Genomic DNA, 20148 nt, shown 5'->3' with positions numbered 1-20148 from the left:
TCCCTCTCTCTGTAGGCACTGACCACCTATAGCTTTTCTTCTGCAAATGAAACCATGTGAAATTTTACCCATCTACATTGGCATGCCAACTGGTATTGCTATCATGCTGTTTGTTTCCAGGCAACAAGATTTTTATTTTTGAGGGCTCATGGGTCCAGCTTTTCTGTCATATACAGAAGAAACTGTTTTGCAGAAGGCACTCTGATCTTCCGTCTCTTACGATCTTTCTGTCCTTTCTTCTGTGATTTCCCCTGAGCCACAAGTGTAGGTATTGTATTGGAGGCATATCAGCAAGGCGCACCACCACCATTTCTTGTAGTTTTCTATAATAGTTCTCATCTGTTGTCATAAGATTTTTTTCATGAGGAGTGAGAGCTCTTCGCATGTATGTATATGATATATGTGTATACAGGTAAGTATTGGAAATTTACTGGTTTAGAAAAATGGCAATTGAAGCTTCTGCTTTTGGATCTATGGCCTCTTCTACTAAGGATAGTTGGTTAAGTTTACAGGACCAAGAATGAATTCCCTCCTTTTGAGCATGTTTTAAATCTAATTACACAGCTGTTGGTCACTCCCAGGTCTTGTACATTATAGCTGAAGGAAATGTAGTTTACTGACATTCAGCATGATTCACATTGAGCTAAGCCATCATCTCCCTCCTTTCACGTCTTTCTCCCAGCTTTCCCAAAGGCCAGACACTGCTGTCACTTCACACTTCATAATTCATTCAATGGTGAAATCCAGATAACGAGTAACTATCCTTGACTCACTCACTTCCCTTGGCACCACAATTAGTCATCCATACAGCTCATCCATTCAAACTCTCTCTCCATGCTCATTGACAAAGTCTTGTCTCGATGGCTTCTTCCAAGTTTATATAAACTACCACAGAATCCTCTTTTTATTCTTATTAATCTCCTTGACATTACATTTGCCACATTAAATTCTCTCACGCAGAAAAAAGCTGTTAAAGTATTTCTAAAAAGAAAGCACACATTCTCTAAAAGACAATGTGATTGATTTCCTATACTATCCATAAGGCTAGTAATGCTTTAGCTCATTTTTATCTGTCATCTGTTCTATAGTATTATTATACTGCCTTCTCTATATTGTAGTATATAGTTTATATGAAATTTACTGTGATATTTCACAAGTTTATGCATACTATTTCCTTCTATTTTATTCTTCTGACTTAGAATTTGCTTCACATTTCATTTCTAAAAACTTTTAGTTTTATTTTATTCAAGATGTGTTTTGTTGTCCTTCTTGCTTTTATTCTCTACATAATTATTATTATATTCTAGTGTTTTCTCATCTTTATCATTTTCTTGACATAAATTACAGAGTTCATATAAATTGGAAAGTGAGTATATTTGCAGATAGATAAAATTATCAAAATATCATGTTTAAAATTTAGATTTATATAAATGTGGTTTTAATAGTAACCCTAATACATATGTAGTTATGAATTATTAATTGTAAAACTTAATTTCTTGAGATAATAAAAGACAAAATTTTGGTAAAGATGACATTAATTACTTTTCCTGATGTTTCTTCTAAAACAACTTGTACAAAAATATATTCAATAAATTGTAAATCCATTACTATTAATTTGGGATTTGTATACTGTCTTGAACATATGCATGTCTCATAGCAATATACATGTGCATAGGAACTCAGGAAATATCTGAAAGATTGAAGAAGGCAAGAAGCTCATTCTTCCAAGTACACAAAGTAAAATGAGTGGAAAGTTTATACTGTTTTCCAACATTCTCTTCCCATTTTATCTAAAACTGGTTAAAGGGTTGTCATACTGTAAATCCTTCTGATGGACTTGTTCGTAAAGTGAATGAATATAACAGGCATCAGATTTTTTTCTTAGAATGACTTTAATCTGCTAGTGTCTGACATCTTTAATCAAGCAAAATGTTTCAAGAAAATTACTTCTGTTATAAATGGCTAGCTGCCAAAGTTAAGAGTAAAAATAAATTCCCTTAGATAATTATTATGTTATATATGGGTAACCTTGCAGAAAACTGACACTGGTCAGATCACTAAGAGATTTATCTTACTTAAAACTGATTTATTAGGTCATTATTAAGTATTTATGTAGCTTATATTGGTTTGTGGAAATAAAAATCTAACTAAAATAAGGGTCCTATATACACATTAAAAGAGTTGAATAGGAAATCTTGTAAGATTTTGATGTATTTAAAATGAATTTTGCATATCCAGTAATGCATTTCTTAATTCAAATCATTTTATAAATTAAAAGAAATTACCCACAGTAAATATTTAATTGTCTGGTTCTCCTCCTCCTTCTTTTTAAGTCATGTGCCATTTATTTTTTCCCATTTTTTAGGGAAGAACTGAAATAGCTGAATGGGTTTGAAACCCTGTAGGAAGAACAACAATATTAACCAACTAGATCCCCCAGAGCTCCCAAGGACTAAACCACCAACCAAAGAGTACACATGGAGGGACCCATGGCTCCAGCTGCATATGTAGCAGAGGATGGCCTTATCTGGCATCAGTGGGAAGAGAGGCCCTTGGTTCTAAGAAGGCCTGATTCCATAGTGTAGGGGAATGCTAGGGAATTGAGGTGGGAGTGGGTGGGTGGGGAGCACCCTCATAGAAGCAGGGTCGGAGGGGAATGGGGTAGAGGGTTTGCAGAGGGTGAAAAATCAATTAAAAGTTTAAAAAAGGAATATATTTCCTGTGTTAGTGACTATAATTTCCAGGAATTTGAGTTTTTTTATATCTAGCTTATAAAATTAAGATAAGTATAAATATTATTAAAGAAAGTATAGCTCCTTGTAGTGTTAGAAAGAACATAACTCAAATGGCCACTTACTGAGTTGTGTTCAGCAGAAAGATGCACCTTTTCAAAGCCCAGGCCTCTTCATCATAGAGCGACTAATCACTTACACTTTCCCTTGTAGAAAATTTGTGCAACAGCTTTGACAAGTTTTTAATTCAGGAACTCCATCCTGATTATGTGGAGCCTCTGAAGTAATGCAATACAGTTAAATACTTTCCACTGCCCAATCCTTGCTTGAGAATCTCTTATTTGCATGCAATCAACAGTTGACCCTTAGAGAGCTTTGGCTTTTGTTTTGATTTGTTTTATTTAAGGATGGTTGTTTTTCACCAGTTCTTGAACCAAACCCAAGGCTTCTTCATGCTAGGCAATCAATCTCTCACATTAAGTCCATGCAGGACAAAATGTTTTCTATTTTTTCAGTATATGTTGTTATCAAAATATAAGATGTGCCAAGTACCCCTTCTATGTGCTCTAAAGAATTTGCATTGGTAATGGCTTTTAATGAGACTTCACCCATCAGCCAACTAATCAGGTGTCTGACACCCAAGGGACATCTACTGACCTCAAGTGGAACAATGCTAATCCTTGAATGCTGTGTAAAATCTTCATTTGTGGTGAGAAGGGACGTCAGTGGAAAGTAACAATTTCTGAGTGCAGTCTTTTATTCGTTGTGAATTTCATACATACAACATCTACTGTATGTATGAACTGCTGAAGCAAAGAGGCTGCACCTGATGAACCAAAACTGCAGGACCTCCGTGACTCAGAGCAAACACAAGATATCTGAGAGGCTCTTCAGTGAGGATCCAGTATTGATATCCTCCAGGCTCTTGAGGAATTCAGGGTGGGGGGGGAGAAATAATTATAAGAATATTGGAATCAGTTTCTTCTGTATTCCATTCACACCTTGATCAATCATCAGTGAAAGGATGAATGTAATTAATCACTACTTGAGAGTGGGGAGAGTAGAGGATCTCTGCGACAAAATATGAAGATGTGTCTATTCAGAAGCATAGCAGAGACTCAGGTGAGGGAAGAACTCAGCTCTTTAAAGTAGAACATTGAGTTAGAGATTTATAAAGTTAAAACAAGTTTGAAACTCTTGATTTCTTTTCTTTTATTAGATATTTTCTTTATTTACATTTCAAATGCTATCCTGAAAGTTCCCTATACACTCCCCCCGCCCCTGCTCCCCTACCCACTGCTTGGCCCTGGCATTCCCCTGTCTTAAAACAGCCTAGGCCAGAGAAGTAGCTTGTTAATGTCAGGGGCTACCATGTTCATCTTTCTTGAAGTGATACAGAAACTTCTTGATTTGGGAGCAATACATACCCCTCAGAATAAGATGGTCTATTTTTTAAAATTTACTTACATTTCAAATATTATCCTCCTTCCAATTTTACCCTCCACAAGCCCTTTATCCCTCCTTCTTCTTCCCCCTGCTTCTATGAGGATGCTCCCCCACCTGCCTACCAACTCCCTGCCTCAGAGACATAGCGTTCCCTATCCTTGTGTCATCAAGCCTCCACAGGACCAAGGGGCTACCCTCCCAGTAATGCCAGATAAGTCTGTACATATCCAGCTGGAGCCCTGGGTACCCCCTGTTTATTTTTTGGTTGGAGGTTTTAGTCCCTGGGAGCTCTGAGGGGTCTGGTTGGTTGATAGTGTTGTTCTTCCTATGAGGTTGCAAACAACTTCAGCTCCTACAGTCCTTGCCCTAACTTCCCCATTGGGGTACCCGCGCTCAGTACAGTGTTTTGACTGTGTACCACATCTGTACTGGTCCGGTGCTGCCAGAGCCTCACCTGGGGCAGCTATACTGGGCTCCTGTCAGTAAGCACTTCTTGGCATCAGCAATAGTGTCTGGGTTTGAAGTCAGCAGATAGAACGGATCCTTAAGTGGGGCAGTCTCTGGATGTCCTTTCCTTTAGTTTCTGCTTCACTCTTCGTCCCTGCATTTCCTTTTGACAGGAGGAATTCTGTATTAATATTTTTGAGGTAGGTGGGTGTCCCCATCCTTCAACTGGATATGGTCTCTACAGGTTCTATCTCCCCTTTGTTAGGTATTGGGCTAATGTCCTCCCTGTTGGGTCCTGGAAACCTCTTGGGTCCCTGGCATCTGGGACTTTCTAGTGGCTACCCCCAGTTCCTCTTCCCCCACTGCTATACACCCACTTTCAAATTCCTGACCCTCTGTACTTCTCCCTCATCTCTTCCCATATCTACTTTTAATCATATTGAATAGATAACTACATGAAAGCATTCTGTGCCATTACCTTCCGGATATGATATTCCATTCCATATATGTAAAGGAACACCTGCGATCCCCGTGCTCAGTAACAGAGATAGGGATGTCTGCATATCGCAAGCCAGTCTGGTCTACATAGAAAGTTGCAGATTAGCTGGGGCTATATAATACAGGAGCAGCCTGTCTCAAACAATAAGAGAAACAAAAGTACAAACAATAATATTACTTTTTATTGAAACTGTTATGTCTTATCAGGGGTTATCACAGTGTGTTCAGAGTGAGAGCCTAAGACTATGGAATTAAATGTGTTGGAGAATGAAACTGAATGAGTTTGTGGGTAGAGGAAACCAAGTGAGGATGAAGATTAAAAGCTTATTGACATATGAGCATCCTCTCACGACAAGCCCTTAACACCTTTGGAAGTAGCAGGGAAGACGGAGTGCTCACTGAATGAAGTTGTAACTACCACCATTGGAGAGCAGACTGTAAAAACATATATTTTATAAAAGGATTTATAGGCTTGCTATGGTGAATATAACATAAAGTCCAGAAATAACAGCACTTGACCCTACTCTTTGTAAATGTTTTGAGTTGTCTGCACTGACTAAGATAGTAAGGATACACTCATAACTGAAGCATAGAGTTCACTGAGAATCTCACTGCCCACAGCCCTTTCTGCACAATGTCGATGGACAGGAGATGCTCTTACACAATTGAGCTTGGCATGAGGAGTGGGCATGACAATTTCTCAAGGTCATAGATATTAGATGACACTGATTAACTTTCAAATGCAGAGTTAGTATACTTATCTGTATTATCAGCTAATTTGGATGTACCCAGCACTCTAAGCTCCTGACATATATAGAGACCCTTAGGTCATATTATATCTCGAAGAAAAATAAGTAGCTAGTCACTCAGTATGTAAGTTATATGCAGTTAAAATAAATAAAATGTGTAAATTAAAAGAATAAATATGAACAATTACAAAAATATATGGTTTCTGGGTTAATTTCAGAATGTGTTTATCTTGACTAAATAGGTAATTGAGCTACTTTCCAGCATCACTCTGAGTATGTTCTATGGTGATTCAATCAACAAATTCTTTCTAAGAATATACATACATTCACTTGCAAAACAATATTCTGGAGAAAGGAAATCCTTGAAATATCTTTAGAGATGTCACTTGCAGGATCTGTGTTGACTCTGATGCACAGAGGGCATATTGTCATAGTACTATCTTGTCACAGCATTTCCTACATCACATAGAAATGCTAGCCTAGGAGAATGATAGAATAGCCCTTTGAAATGTCTATATAATTTTTAAAGCTAACATCCAATGAGGAGTAGGTGCTTCTTCCAGGCTCAGTGAAAATCTAAATCACTGATCATATTTAAATGATGGTCTACTATTTAAGAAGAATCCATGGGACAAAGAAACAATGAGTGAGCTCATTTACTACTGTCATGTCCACTCACCTATTGAAGTTAATGCTTTTCTTTCCTATTTGGCACTTTCAAGGGCCCAGTTCCCAGAAGAGGACAAACTTCTATTAAGTTACCTAAGAAGACCCCTTTAATCTCTAAGCCATGATCATTAGTTACTCTAGTATCCTGTGTCAAGAAACATCACATAGAAGAGGCACGACCCTGAAAAGAACTCACAGCATATACATCCCACAAAAACGAAATGTAGCAAGACAGCAAAGAGTGTGCTGCATGCCCACTTACCCCAGTGACAGGACATGTGTCTGTTTATTTGTATCTGCTTTTTCACATTTGGTGGTAAATAAGTCAGCCATTAAGCATGCAAGATATAGAGACCTAGATCTCTACTTTCTCTGCAAAAAAAGTTATAGTGGCCACCCCAGGAGAGCTGCCCACTCCACATGGTACACTAAACCATGGTGTGGAGCTTCTCAAGCAATAAGAGTACAAGGAGAACATGGATGTGATCCCACCACAGATTCTTGCAGACATTTCTTCCAGAAAAGAAGACTACTCAGATTTCTGGCTCAGCCTTTCTCAGCTAGAAGCATCACATCTTATAAGTGGCAGTAATTATTCTAGTTGAAAGCCAGATTCCCTGCTTTGGACCACAGTCTACATTGCTTTTACTGCTGAGAGTATTGCAGCTGGTGACCATCAGCAAATTCCCTCTCTAGAAATCATTGCTTGTACTTCCAAAGGTCCTGTATCCTGGTGGGAAACAGAATTAATTGAACCACAATGTTGGGTTAGAAGGTCTTACCCCATATACTTGCTATATCAGAACATTTCTTCGTTTCTTATTCATATATTTCACCTGTGTAAAATACTTTTATTCAGTATTTAGGAATATGTAAAATATAAAATTAGGAGTATATGAATATATAGTATATATTAATAAATATTTAAGGGATAAATGGATATTACTTAAACCATACATACACAAAAAATATATTTAAAATGTATATATATATATATATATATATATATATATACACTCATATATGCATGGCTATTTTTAATCTACCTATAATATTTGATATGCTTATATGAATCTTATTCAGGATTCATTTCCCTTCCTAGTCTCTTTTTGCTTACTATGAGGGGATGAAATGACATCCACTTGCCTTCTGCCTGCCAGGATGGTCGTACATTCCTGTTGCTGTGATGGACGCTGTCCTATTTGAGATCATATAAATCCTCATGCTTATGTTTTTTTTTTTTAAATCAGTGTATTTCACCACAACAATAAAAAAGAAGGTAATATAGCTATTAACTATTCAGAGACTAAGGATCCACCGCTGTTATGTCACCAACCACTTGTGACTGGATAATAGTGATGGAAATTCTAACAAGAAAGAAAATAAAATGTTCACAGTCACAATACAGTTAGTTCCTAATTCAAGTGACTAAACTGAATTCACTTCATCAGTCTGATGTTGGATTAGGTTTATGTGAAGAGCTAATCATTATGTGAATATTTTATAGGCTTGAAAATCCCCAAATATCCCAGCTTATTAAGATCAGACAGCACATGTCTCTACACGGCCAGTAGAGTGAATTTGAACTGACAGTCCTTAATCTGTAGCAGAAAGCAGCAGTTGTTCTGTAAATTTGCACTACTAAAATTAGAGGCCTGTGAGATAGCTGTGAAAAGATGCTAATGTTGGAAGAAATTTTTAAAAAAAAACTTATAATGTTGCAAAACAAGAAATCAAAGTAGGACTGTTGTCCTGTAATTCACATTTTTAAAGAACTGTCAAGAGAATGGAGGAATTTTGCTCCTGTCTTTTTTTTTTTTTTTTTCCTCTATCACTAGCAATTACTTCACTAGTTGTTTTGGATTTTTATTATTTTATACATCAAAAGAATCATTTCTCGGGAACTGTAACTTTTTTTTTAGCTTGACTTCTTTCTTTTTCTTTTCTTTTCTTATACATTTTCTTTATTTACATTTCAAATGTTATCCCCTTTCCTGGTTTCCCCTCCAAAAATCCCCAACCCCTTGCCTACTCCCCCTGCTGGAACTGTGACTTTTTAAACACACTGTGTTCCATATGCTCACATCCTTTTTTGTTATGTATATGTGCACTCTGTAGCTTTTCTCCAGTCTTTGACTTAAATGCAGTTGTCATCTGGAGGCTTTGATAGCCTGAACAAATGGCCAAGCGCCCCATTGGCCTTACTTATAATGAGAACTGAGTGCATATTATAGGGTCATGTGATAAAGACAAGAAAAATCAGGGACTCAATGGGCATTATTATGAAGAGACCCTAATAGTGACAATTATGTATTAATACTAAAGGCTAAACTGTGTTTACTATTTACTCTGTACCCATGGCTTTATAAGGTATCTCATTAATTAGTCTAACAACAGCCTGGATAATACAGAACCATTTTACTGATAAGGGAGGTCATTAAAATTAAATTGTTTTTTGAATTTATGTAGCTGAAAGAACATCTAGTGGGTTTTGATTGTAATTAACAGCAAGGGTTTACATCACTCCTGAGACTTTATGTTATGTTTATGTTTGAAGATGGGGCTTCCAGCTTGTCATGCTATAAGGCAGGTGGGTTTGCTATGTATTCTTTCTTTTTGTAAGGAAAATCAACAAGGCTATACTACATGAAGTGTGAGCAAGCTATGATCCCTCACCCACATCTGATAGTGGTAGCTATGTTTGTTACAGTGTTTCTGCAACTCAGTGACTCCATCCATCTTCATTTACCTGGTGCCTTGACTTCTGAGTAGACAAAGAAATGAAACTCCAAGCTCTAAATGAGTTGGCCTTTCTCTGAAGCCTGTCCCTTTGAATATATATTTATAATGCTACACATAAGCCAATACTCAGCAGAAGAAATCTTAATGCCTTTTAATGGTGCCTTCTGTTAGTACATTTCAAATTTGCAAATATACTATGATATAAAATCTAAGATAAAGAGAAATTTCCACACAGTTCGATGTCATATTTTATTACTTGAATATTATAATAACTTACAAATACTTGTTTTATATAAATTTGTTATCAGATATCACTAAATGAAAGAGTCATTTGGGCTCTGTGATACTGAATTCTGTAGTTAACTTTAGTTTTATTCCTTTGAATTTATTTTCAACCATTTTAAAAATTGAGATTGTAATTTAATTGCATTTCTCCCTGTTATTTCTTCCCTTCAAACTTTCCCATATAACTTCCTTACTCTCCTTCATATTCATGACTTCCTTTCTTATCAATTGTTATTGAATGCATGCATGTATGTACATCCATATACACACACACGTGTGTGTGTGCATGTGTATGTGTGTGTATGTGTATGTTCCTAAAAATAACCTACTGAGTACATAAAATGTTAGTTGTATGTGTGTTGGCACGGCTGACCGTTTGGATTTTGTTCACTTTCATGAGTCTTTTATTATTGGCTTCTGACAAGGAGGTTAAAAAATGTAAGCACTTCTGTACTGTCTCAACAAATCTAAAAGCAAGCTATTGATTTTTATAAGTTGGAAATTTTCTTTTTGTTAATGAGTTTAGTAAGGTTACTTAAGTACTTCCAAACATTAGAAGCATGTGCCATTAACCAGGTGTTACATTAGTGTGCAACACTTTAGAAGTTGTACATTTTGTAATGTTTTCACTTGCGTGTTTCTTATTTCTTCTAGACTTGGATGATCCAGTAGTAACTGTTCATCAAAGTATAGGTGAAGCTAAAGAACAATTTTACTATGAGAGAACTGTGTTTCTCCGATGTGTGGCCAATTCCAACCCCCCTGTGCGCTATAGCTGGAGACGTGGTCAGGAGGTGTTGCTACAAGGATCTGACAAGGGAGTGGAGATTTATGAGCCCTTCTTTACCCAGGTAAGAGATTGTGGGTGCTATTCCTACCCCAGCGGACTGTGATAATTTCTTGACTCTGGCAACATCCAATACTATAGCTGTTTGAAAAGACATTTTCTCCAAATGTACTCTTTTATAAAACAATATATGTTTGATTGAAAAGCCAGCACACTTAGATATAAAGGACAACTTGTTTATATGTGATAAATTTGAAATACTGATTCCTGAAATAATATTAATGTCAATGTACCCTGACATATTTCTTTATCTATACATTTACCCTCCTTTGAAAAAGCATGACTTCACACTTCAATGACAAGTTTGATTGAAAACATTTTTAAAATAATTGTAATATTCCAACTTGCAATGACATATTTAATTATTATGCCTTTTTTTATGATCAAAATAATTAGATAGATAGATAGATAGATAGATAGATAGATAGATAGATAGATAGATAGATAGATAGATAGATAGACAAAAATATGTGTCCATAAATGTGATCTGATATGTCCATTTAGTGTTGCTTGTACACATACTTTTAGGGCTGACCACTTGATATTGGATCACTAGTTAGGGACTTCACCACTGTGGAATTTTAATTCTCCCTATCCCAGTAGTCAGAAATTGCCTGTAGATCTGGTCTGAGGTTTGTGCCAATGAGAGTTTTCCCCTTCTACATTCGCATATCTATTACTGTTTTCTTTGGGTTTTGTTTAGCCACCCATGTTTTTAAATTCTAAGTGTGGTCTCCCTTTTATTTCTAGAAGACACATTTCATAGCTGACTTCTTGATTTAACATTTCTAACTATCACAACTTCATTTGGATTATATATGTATGTGTACACATATACATGTATGTACATATAATTTGGTCAAAAATATGTTCTAAAAAACATTCCTATAAAGAAATGTTACATCATGAGTTGAACTAAAGTCATGTATTCTAATGGATGCCCATGGTTTCTTTATTGACTGGATCATACTTATTCTGCTTTATCACAGGCATCTCAAATGTAAATGACTGTGGAAAGTAATGAGGCAAAAAGAATATGTGATTCTAACTTGGAGAATGAATTAAGAACTGATAAGTCCTGCAGAGATGGAATGTGCATACCTACTCTGTGTCTCTATTTGCACTGTGGGCAACGATTTAGAAACTCTGCTTGAATCTACAACTTATGTAGGATTGATCCTGGAGCCCATAATGTTTTATATAATTTTACAAATGAAGAGTTACAGACTATTCTGTTTCTTCAAAATTGTGCTAACTGATGAAAATTACAATAGATTGAGACAATCAAGTCTAATTCTAACCTTCAAGCACATGTTAATAATACAGAAAAAACTGATAAGGAGAACATTTTTACCTACAAGTCTACTTAATAACCACCAATGGCCTCGTTTCTAGCTGGTAATTGCCAACAGTGGTTGAAAGTTTTGTGGTTTTGCAGTCATCGTGCAATAGAGAGCAACGGAATTGATTAAGCTTGTTTATTTGAATATGAGAACTTTTGTCACTTTGTAATTCACAAATTGATCGACTTTTTTCTCTGCAATATAAGGTTAAAAATATCACATACTCTAAAATAATTATACAGATCTTTTTGAAGAATCTAAGAACACCAATTATTCTTCCACCTATAAATGCTGCATTAGTTTTAAAATTATGTTATAGTCCTAAACTATCATGTAAGGCCATATTTCCTTTGTGTGATTACTTTGTTCTTTCATATTCTATTAGTCTTTGAGTGATCGTTTTATATATATGTGTATATATATATATATATATATATATATATATATATATATGTGTGTGTGTGTGTGTATACACATATATATATAGAGAGAGATACATATACATATATATATGCATATGCATGCATATATATGTATGTCTTGCATTAGTTTCTTCACATACTTTCCATTGTGTGACAAGAATACTTTATGAATAACAATCTTTCAATATTGACAATGCTTATATTAGAGCATGTCTTAATCCATGCTCTGCAACTCTAATGACCATCTGAGTACATTATTTTAAAAATACTTTCTTACAGTCCTTGATACTAGAAAGTTCATTCTAGGTCCATTGTAACACAGTGAAGAAACACAAAGAAAGCACACTTTTAAAACAAAGTCAATCCTATAATTGATATACCTACTCCTAAAATAGAGGAAATGATTTATTTATGAGGACATACACATTGTGGTAAAGTTCTATGAAGGTCCAATTTCCTAGTACTTTAACAGTGACTATTAAACCCAACTAACGTCTATGGTGGAGAATGCAGACAAACCACTGTGGCATTCTTTAGCTCTATAGTTTAGGATTCCTGTGGCTTAAACTTCAAAAAGGAAACTTTGATTTGCCATGTACAGGCTATGGAAAGAGCTTTGCCAAAAATAAATAAATAAATAAATAAATAAATAAATGTAAAGATTGACACAAGGTTCCAGTCTTCCTAACATTATTGATGTATAAGGAAGTGGTCAAGGGAAAGAGGATTGTGGAGTGAAAACACAAGTTAAAATAAAGGCTAACAAAATGTTATGAGAGCATGCAGAGGACAAACAGTGGCATCAAAATTAATAATCAAACAAAGTGATTCCCCCATGATTTTCCATGCCTGAGATACACTAGACTGATTTGCGGATGTGAGGAAGGTTCACTGTGGAAATGGCTGGGTAAACTGGAACAATGCTGGATATGGATTCATAGGAAAGGTCATATACCTCTTACTCTTTTAATGTTAGGAAATTAAAGTCCTGTGAAAATATTAGATTTTCTCTACTAATGTTATTACATAATCTTATTTTTAATAAAAAATAATTTCAGAAATGATGAGATGGCTTTATCTTTTGTGCCTGTGCACACAGGCTAATAACAACATCAGTTTGAACTAAATATTTATTTCATAATCCTCATGAGAAACAAAATATTATTTATAGTTTCTTGCACTTATATCCATAATGAAATTGGCATGTGTTTCTGAGGCCGAAATGAAACTACAGCTACATAATAAGTTTAAGAGGAATAATTATCCTTTCATATCTTTATTCACTTTATGCTGAAAGGGGAAAAGGCATGCATGCTACATACTTATAGTAAATTGGTACATGAGCTAATATAAATTGGAGACTATATGCTTTTCCCAGTAGCTCAGGATAATAAAATATATTGGAAATAAATATTTTAAAGGTCTAGTCTATTTTGAAAATAATTGAATATACCATTAACAGTTATAGATATTCTCATTAGAAAATGTTAACATTGGAAAAGCCACAGGCTAATATAAAATAATCTTATTTTTTATTTCACAAAAGTTTCAAATCGATTATATTTATTGACAAGTACAAGATACTTTTAAAACTAAATTATAAAAGTTCTGTGTGATTGCCAAAAAATGTGAATTTAGCCTTTAGAAGTTGCATATTTATTTAATTGCCATTTTCTATAGTGTTTGCAAAATTGTTCATGACATCATCTTGTATATTTTAATTACATCAACTAATGTTCAAGCTGAACATATTTACCTCAATTATATAATTAGTTACAATAAAGTTAGCTAAACTAAGCATTAATTAGATGATAGTCAAATCAAAATTCTTTTAAAATTGTGGAATTTTACATGCCATAACAAACTTAATATCATAGTATATTATATTTATATAGATGACATTGGAAACCCTGCATGCATGCAGAACACACTCATGGTTATATGCACACTCTCTCTCTCTCACACACACATACAATCATGCACACACAGGCAAATAAATTTACTTTATAAACCATAAAATAGTTTTTAAATCCCTTAATGAATGTAGTAAATTAAATGCATAAGGTACAAAGATTTCAGAGTTCAGTCTGTAATTACTTTTTTTCACCCAACAGTCATAGTTTTCCAGCACCTCTTCCCTTCACAAGTGTAGAGGTGATCCTTACATTTTACCTTAAGGGATTATTTTTCTGTGGACTCTAGTTTCACTCTCTTTGGGATCTTGATTTGCAGCTACAGAAAGTAATCATCTTCTAAGCTATTCTAGATCAGCCTGCCAGTCGCTGGGTGGTTAAACCATGGAGAAATCAGATAAGGAATCACTCCTCTGATTGGTAATGTGCCCATTGTGCTCCTATGTTCTGATAAAACTGAGATATAGATCTTCCCACCGTAGTAATAACTGGACCATCCTTCATGATAGAGTCACAATTATTTCAGCATAGCAAGAATTTCCTAAGTCTTAAACTAGCACTTCAACCTGTACACTAGCTTGGGCTACTGTTACAGGATCCCAAAAGGAAGAATCATTTGATCTGAGGATAAGGAAGATAGACAATTTGGGGGTCAAGAAGTCATACACAAGCAAGTATGAAACAGAGTCAATATGTGTGTACTTATTAAAGCAACCTTAATTTATCCATATGATTTAGAATGGAGATAAAGCAATATATTTCATATTTAAAAACAGGGAATCCACAAGCATGATGGCACATAAGTAGTTAAGTTTTGATCATGAGGACTGCTTCAGGCAAGCTTGAGCTATATAGCTAGACTCTTTCTCCTACTATACATTTGTAGACTAGGTAGATAACTAGGATAGATAGATAGATAGATAGATAGATAGATAGATAGATAGATAGATAGATAGATAGATAGATAGATAGATGCATGGATGGATGGCAGATGTATGTATGTATGTACATGTGTGTGTATGTATTTTATATAGTCCTCAACAGGTAGATCTGAGATTTAAAATAATGATCAACTTTGTAAGATGACGGACAATCAGTTAGCTTGGTTGGTTTCTTATCTCATGATATAAAGGTTGATGAAGACAAAGCATTGTATACCTTAAATACATATAATTGCTAGCTCTCAACTATACATCAGTAATTCAAAGAAAATGGTTAAAGTGTTGTTCACTTACCTCCATACACTCTAAATTTGCCACATACATTTAAGAGTTTTTCAACTGATTGTATGGTTACAGGATTACAATTAAAAATAAACGATTTTAATCTCCTGTAACTCTACAACCCCGGTAGTTGTATGTTTGTTGTTTTTTTGTTTGCCTGTGGGTTTGTTTGTGGGTTTGGGGGAACAGGGCTTTGTGTAAACAAGACTGGACTCCAACTCCCTTCATCGTGGGAGATGGCCTGAACTATTTAATTCGCCTGTCTCTACCTCCCAAGTGCTAGGATTACAGGCATGTGCCACCACTGCCGCTTCCAGCTCCTTTCCGTTTTTTAAACAGTAATGTTAGGTGGCAACTATTAATTCATAAATAAATTACAGGACACAATTTATGTGTCTTTAAAGGTTAAAAAAATAAAAAAATAAATAAAAATAAAAATAAATGAACAAGGCTAATTTGGGATGGAACATGTTTAAGTGCCAATGAAAGAGATAGTCAAAGGAGATTCTGTACATATGATGCATATTTATTGGGGTTCTCAACCTTCTTAATGCTGAGACCCTTTATTACAGTTACTTATGTTGTTGTGATCCCAACCATAAAATTGTCTTTTTTGCTAGTTCATAACTATAAATTTGCTAATTTTATGAATCTTGATATAAATATCTGTGTGTTCCAGTGTCTTTAGGAGGTTGCAGCCCACAGGTAGAGAACTGCTGCTTTAGAGGAACACATGTCAAGTTCATTTGCAGATATGTTAAGTTTCAATGTGAGGGAAGTATCCAAAATACATGTTGAAACAAAATTTTGGACAGTGGGAGACAAGTATCTACCCAGAGCTGAGGGGGTTCTCTGAAATAGTAAGACTGGGAGAAAAACAGAGGTTTCAGTAGAAACTCAGAGGCACAGCTATGGAACCTGGACAAAGTGAGACATCAAAGTGGGACTAGAGGCCCTTCTGACATCTGTTTCCAGGATTGAAAAAATAAAGACATAAGCAGTAAACGTCTGAGCGAAGGGAGCTAAGAGCTGGTGAGGGAGCTGAGCAGGTAAAGGCATTTGCTGCCAAGCCTGGTCATCTGAATTTGAACCCCAGGCCTTACATGGTGGAAAGAGGGAACCAGGTTCTTGCAGCTTCTTCTATGGCCTGCATATACACACAGCCACACATGTAACTGTCCATAAATACACACATACACACATGCACACACACAAGCACATGTACACATGCAACACACACACACACACACACACACAAGAAATAAATACAATTTTTTAAAAATTTGATCAACTAATTCAAGTGCAAAGGTTTTTTATTTTCTGGATAGCTAAACACATTTTTCAAGACATTTTATGTTTGATGCGTGATAGCTCTGTCACAAGTGAACATGGTTAGCTACATTATAAAACCATATTGATTTCCCTAGATGTTTGCACAGGATCTTTGTTCTTTAAAAATGCAATGCAAAGTTTTTCCTAAAACAAGGCAAAAAACAATTCATATAACTTAGCAGGGGGGTTGATCAGTTTTCACATCTTTTAGAAAAGTGAAAATGTGGCATTTATGTGAGATGGTTGGAGCCTTCTTTAGCTTAAATGCAGTGATTATTTCACAATATCAATCATAAAATAGAATTTTACTTATTAAGACTGAAGAAAATGTCACATATGTTAATGGTTTAAAATTGAAATTTGTCATGAATGGAAGGATTGTTAGCAGGATGCCATGGTCACTGTTGTGAATTTCCATGTCATCCGGATACAGCTGTGTCTGGATAAGAGCCTTGCTTTGCTTTATGTGTTAAGCCACACAGCACATCAATTCATACTTGGATATTGGGTGTGTGGTGATTTTTAAGACCAATCAGACCCCCCCAGAGCTCCCAGGCACTAAACCTCCAACCAAAGAATATACATGGAGGGACCATGAAACCAGCCACATATGTAGTGGAGGATGGCCTTGTCTGGCATCAAAGGGAGGGGAGCCCCTTGGTCCTGTTAAGGCTTGATGCCCCAGTGTAGAGGAACAGTAGGGCAGTGGGGCGGAAGTGGGCATGTGGGTGGTGGGAGCACCCTCGTTGAGTCAGGGGGAGGAGGTGGGATGGGAAACCTGGAAGGGGATAACATTTGAAATGTAAATAAACAAAGTAACCAACAGAAAATTTTTAAAAAAGAATTAAACAATGTTATCTAAGCAAAGAAAAGGGAAAAGGAAACACATTGACCTTCTCAACTGAATATATGAAATAGGAAAATAATATTGGGGGTTGGGGATTTAGCTCAGTGGTAGCCTAGCAAGCACAAGGCCCTGGGTTCGGTCCTCAGCTCTGGGGAAAATAAAAGGAAAATAATATTGTAAAAGTTCTCCCAGATAGGTCACCAATGGGAGCTATTTTGTCATTGAAAAATACATTCTTTAACAGAGGAACTATTTTGAGGAGGGGGGTGAGGGAAGGTTTTTCAAGACTCAAAGGACTTCCAAGGACTCTAGCCTGGCTTGAGCAGGAGGATCATGTCCACTCTGGACGTTGGCTATTGATTGACTTCACACTTGCAGCAGTTTCGTCCAATGCGTCTACAGTCAGTCCTGCTCGGCAGGAATGTGCAGGGAATAATGACCACATCTGAGTCAGAAGTCTCTGCATTGCTCCACACTTACATGGAAGAGATAACCCTGAGCTTTTTGTGTTAAACCAGCAAGGTCAATAACAATCAAGAAACATCTCGAAACTTCCTCCAGTCGGTGTTCAGTCTGTTATCAGCCATTGTTCCACTATACCAAATATTTATGTATATCAGTATAATGGTCTATCATTAGATCGTCTCTAATTTGCTGTAAAACCAGTCTTTCGTGTGTTGGGTCGTCTTCAGAAGCCCTATTTTACAATAGTGTTTCTTGTTGAAGCCTGCATTAGACTGTGTTGATCATTAAATAACCTCTATTATTAAGTGTACTATTCAGAGCTTTACATAATAATTTGCATAACTACTGCTAGAAGTAGGCTTTCCTCCCCCAGGAAGCAAGTTTGCAAGGAAAACATTATGAATTTTCATTGTTGTCTGTTAGTTTTTACCTCTAAGCATATTCCAGTATTATGCGTAAGTGCAATGTTTCATTTTCACATTTAGAACACATTATTCTAATAATATTATTATTTAGTGCATTACAATGGTGTATGTCAGTTCATTCCTTCTGGTCAGCAGTGACCTTCACTAATGACCTATTCTCTAATTTCAGGGGGAAACGAAGATCTTAAAGCTAAAGAATCTTCGACCTCAAGATTATGCTAACTACAGCTGCATTGCTTCAGTAAGGAACGTGTGTAATATTCCAGACAAGATGGTGTCTTTTAGACTTTCCAATAAAACCGGTACGGACCTATCACTATATTTTATATGGATGTTTTCCTCAACTAGTTTATAGAAAACTTTTTAGCCTTCTTTAGGCCAGTTGATAGCTACAGATACAGAAGGAAGTCATCTTTTATCCAAGAAATCTTTGGCATATTTCTAAAGCTTGTAACAAAGCAAGAAGGGGAAAGATAACTGAAAGGGACTGTATGTTATTGTGTGTGAAATTTAGAGAATTCTAGTGTCTTAAAAATACTGTAGTCATAAATTTTCACAAATTACCCTATATATCATTTAAAGAGATTCCGGGGACTATTGGATTCTTTATATAGAAATTTATCATCTAATTTGCTGAAAATGCCTTATGGTTGCAAAGCAAAGTAAGACTCCTTTACAATGCTATTTTTCAAATAAAAAATATAATGGGTAAATTCAAATAGATTTTTTTTAACCAAGATGGTACTTTTGTACAAGAAAGAATTAGTGTGTTGATATGTCTAAAACATTTAGAACACACATTATTTCTTTCCTAGCAAAGAACTACTCAGCAAATTCCAACCAGAGTATTTAGTAAAAATATAAGAGTTAAGATTTTATAAAAATATTTTTCAAAGTGCGTTTCTACTTTTGTATTTGTTCTCACAAGTTGCTAAAACTTTAAATGAAGTTATTAACTTATGTTTTATGACCATTTGGATTTTATATTTCTCTTTTTCCCAAAGCATATATTCCATGAAGTATTTTACATCCTCATTAATAAAGCTGTCTTTTCCCTTACACGTTATTTTTATATTTGCTTCTACAGACTTTCACCAAGTGCTTAATGCAGTACTTCCTACTGTAAGGCCATTGGCCTATATACCTACTCATACATATAAATTCTGACTCAAATAAGAGCATAAGAAATTATTGCAGAATAAATGAATGAATAAATGAGCAAATAAATAACAAAAGGTATTTGACACCTGTTATAAAAGAATATAATATATTACTAATTAATATATTATTCTTGCCATGAAATATACTGTAAATTATTCTAACTTTGTATATATTTTACATAAATTTAATTTTAATTTCTAAAACTGGCATACAAGGGATTGCTATTATTATGGTATTTTGAACGATGTAAGTTTTAGTGATTCTCCATTGCCTTAATCTAGTTTTTATATTTTTAAAGGGTATTTATTTATTTATGTCTGTGTAGGCAAGAGATTGTATGAGTGTGGGTGAATGTGTGCATTGCACATATAAAGGCCAGAGGACAGCTTTGCCGGGGTCTGTCCTTTTCTTTCACCTTGTTTTAAGACAGAGACTACTGTTTTGGCTGTTGCACTGCAAATATTGATTTCTGGCCAATTTTCTGCATCTGCATTCTGTCCCATCATAAGAATGCTGGTGGTATGGGTGGTAAGTGGGGACAAACCATATCCTCCATCAATAATGTATAGTGTGTGTGTGTGTGTGTGTGTGTGTGTGTGTGT

The 20148-nt window shown here is 35.4% G+C and overlaps 1 protein-coding gene across 1 annotated transcript in view; it reads left to right on the top strand.

Annotated features, from left to right (window-relative positions):
- Positions 1–20148, top strand: part of Mdga2 (MAM domain containing glycosylphosphatidylinositol anchor 2) — a 744628-nt gene that overhangs the window by 486175 nt on the left and 238305 nt on the right. The window contains exons 4-5 of the mRNA XM_021202038.1: positions 10223–10419; positions 18555–18687. Coding sequence (XP_021057697.1) covers positions 10223–10419; positions 18555–18687 — 330 coding nt within the window. The remainder of the gene's footprint in view (positions 1–10222; positions 10420–18554; positions 18688–20148) is intronic.

This window comes from Mus pahari, chromosome 7 (genome assembly GCF_900095145.1).
Source record: "Mus pahari chromosome 7, PAHARI_EIJ_v1.1, whole genome shotgun sequence".
NCBI lineage: Eukaryota > Metazoa > Chordata > Mammalia > Rodentia > Muridae > Mus > Mus pahari.
Note: the sequence above shows the minus strand (reverse complement) of the source record. Positions and strands in the feature narration are given on the sequence as shown.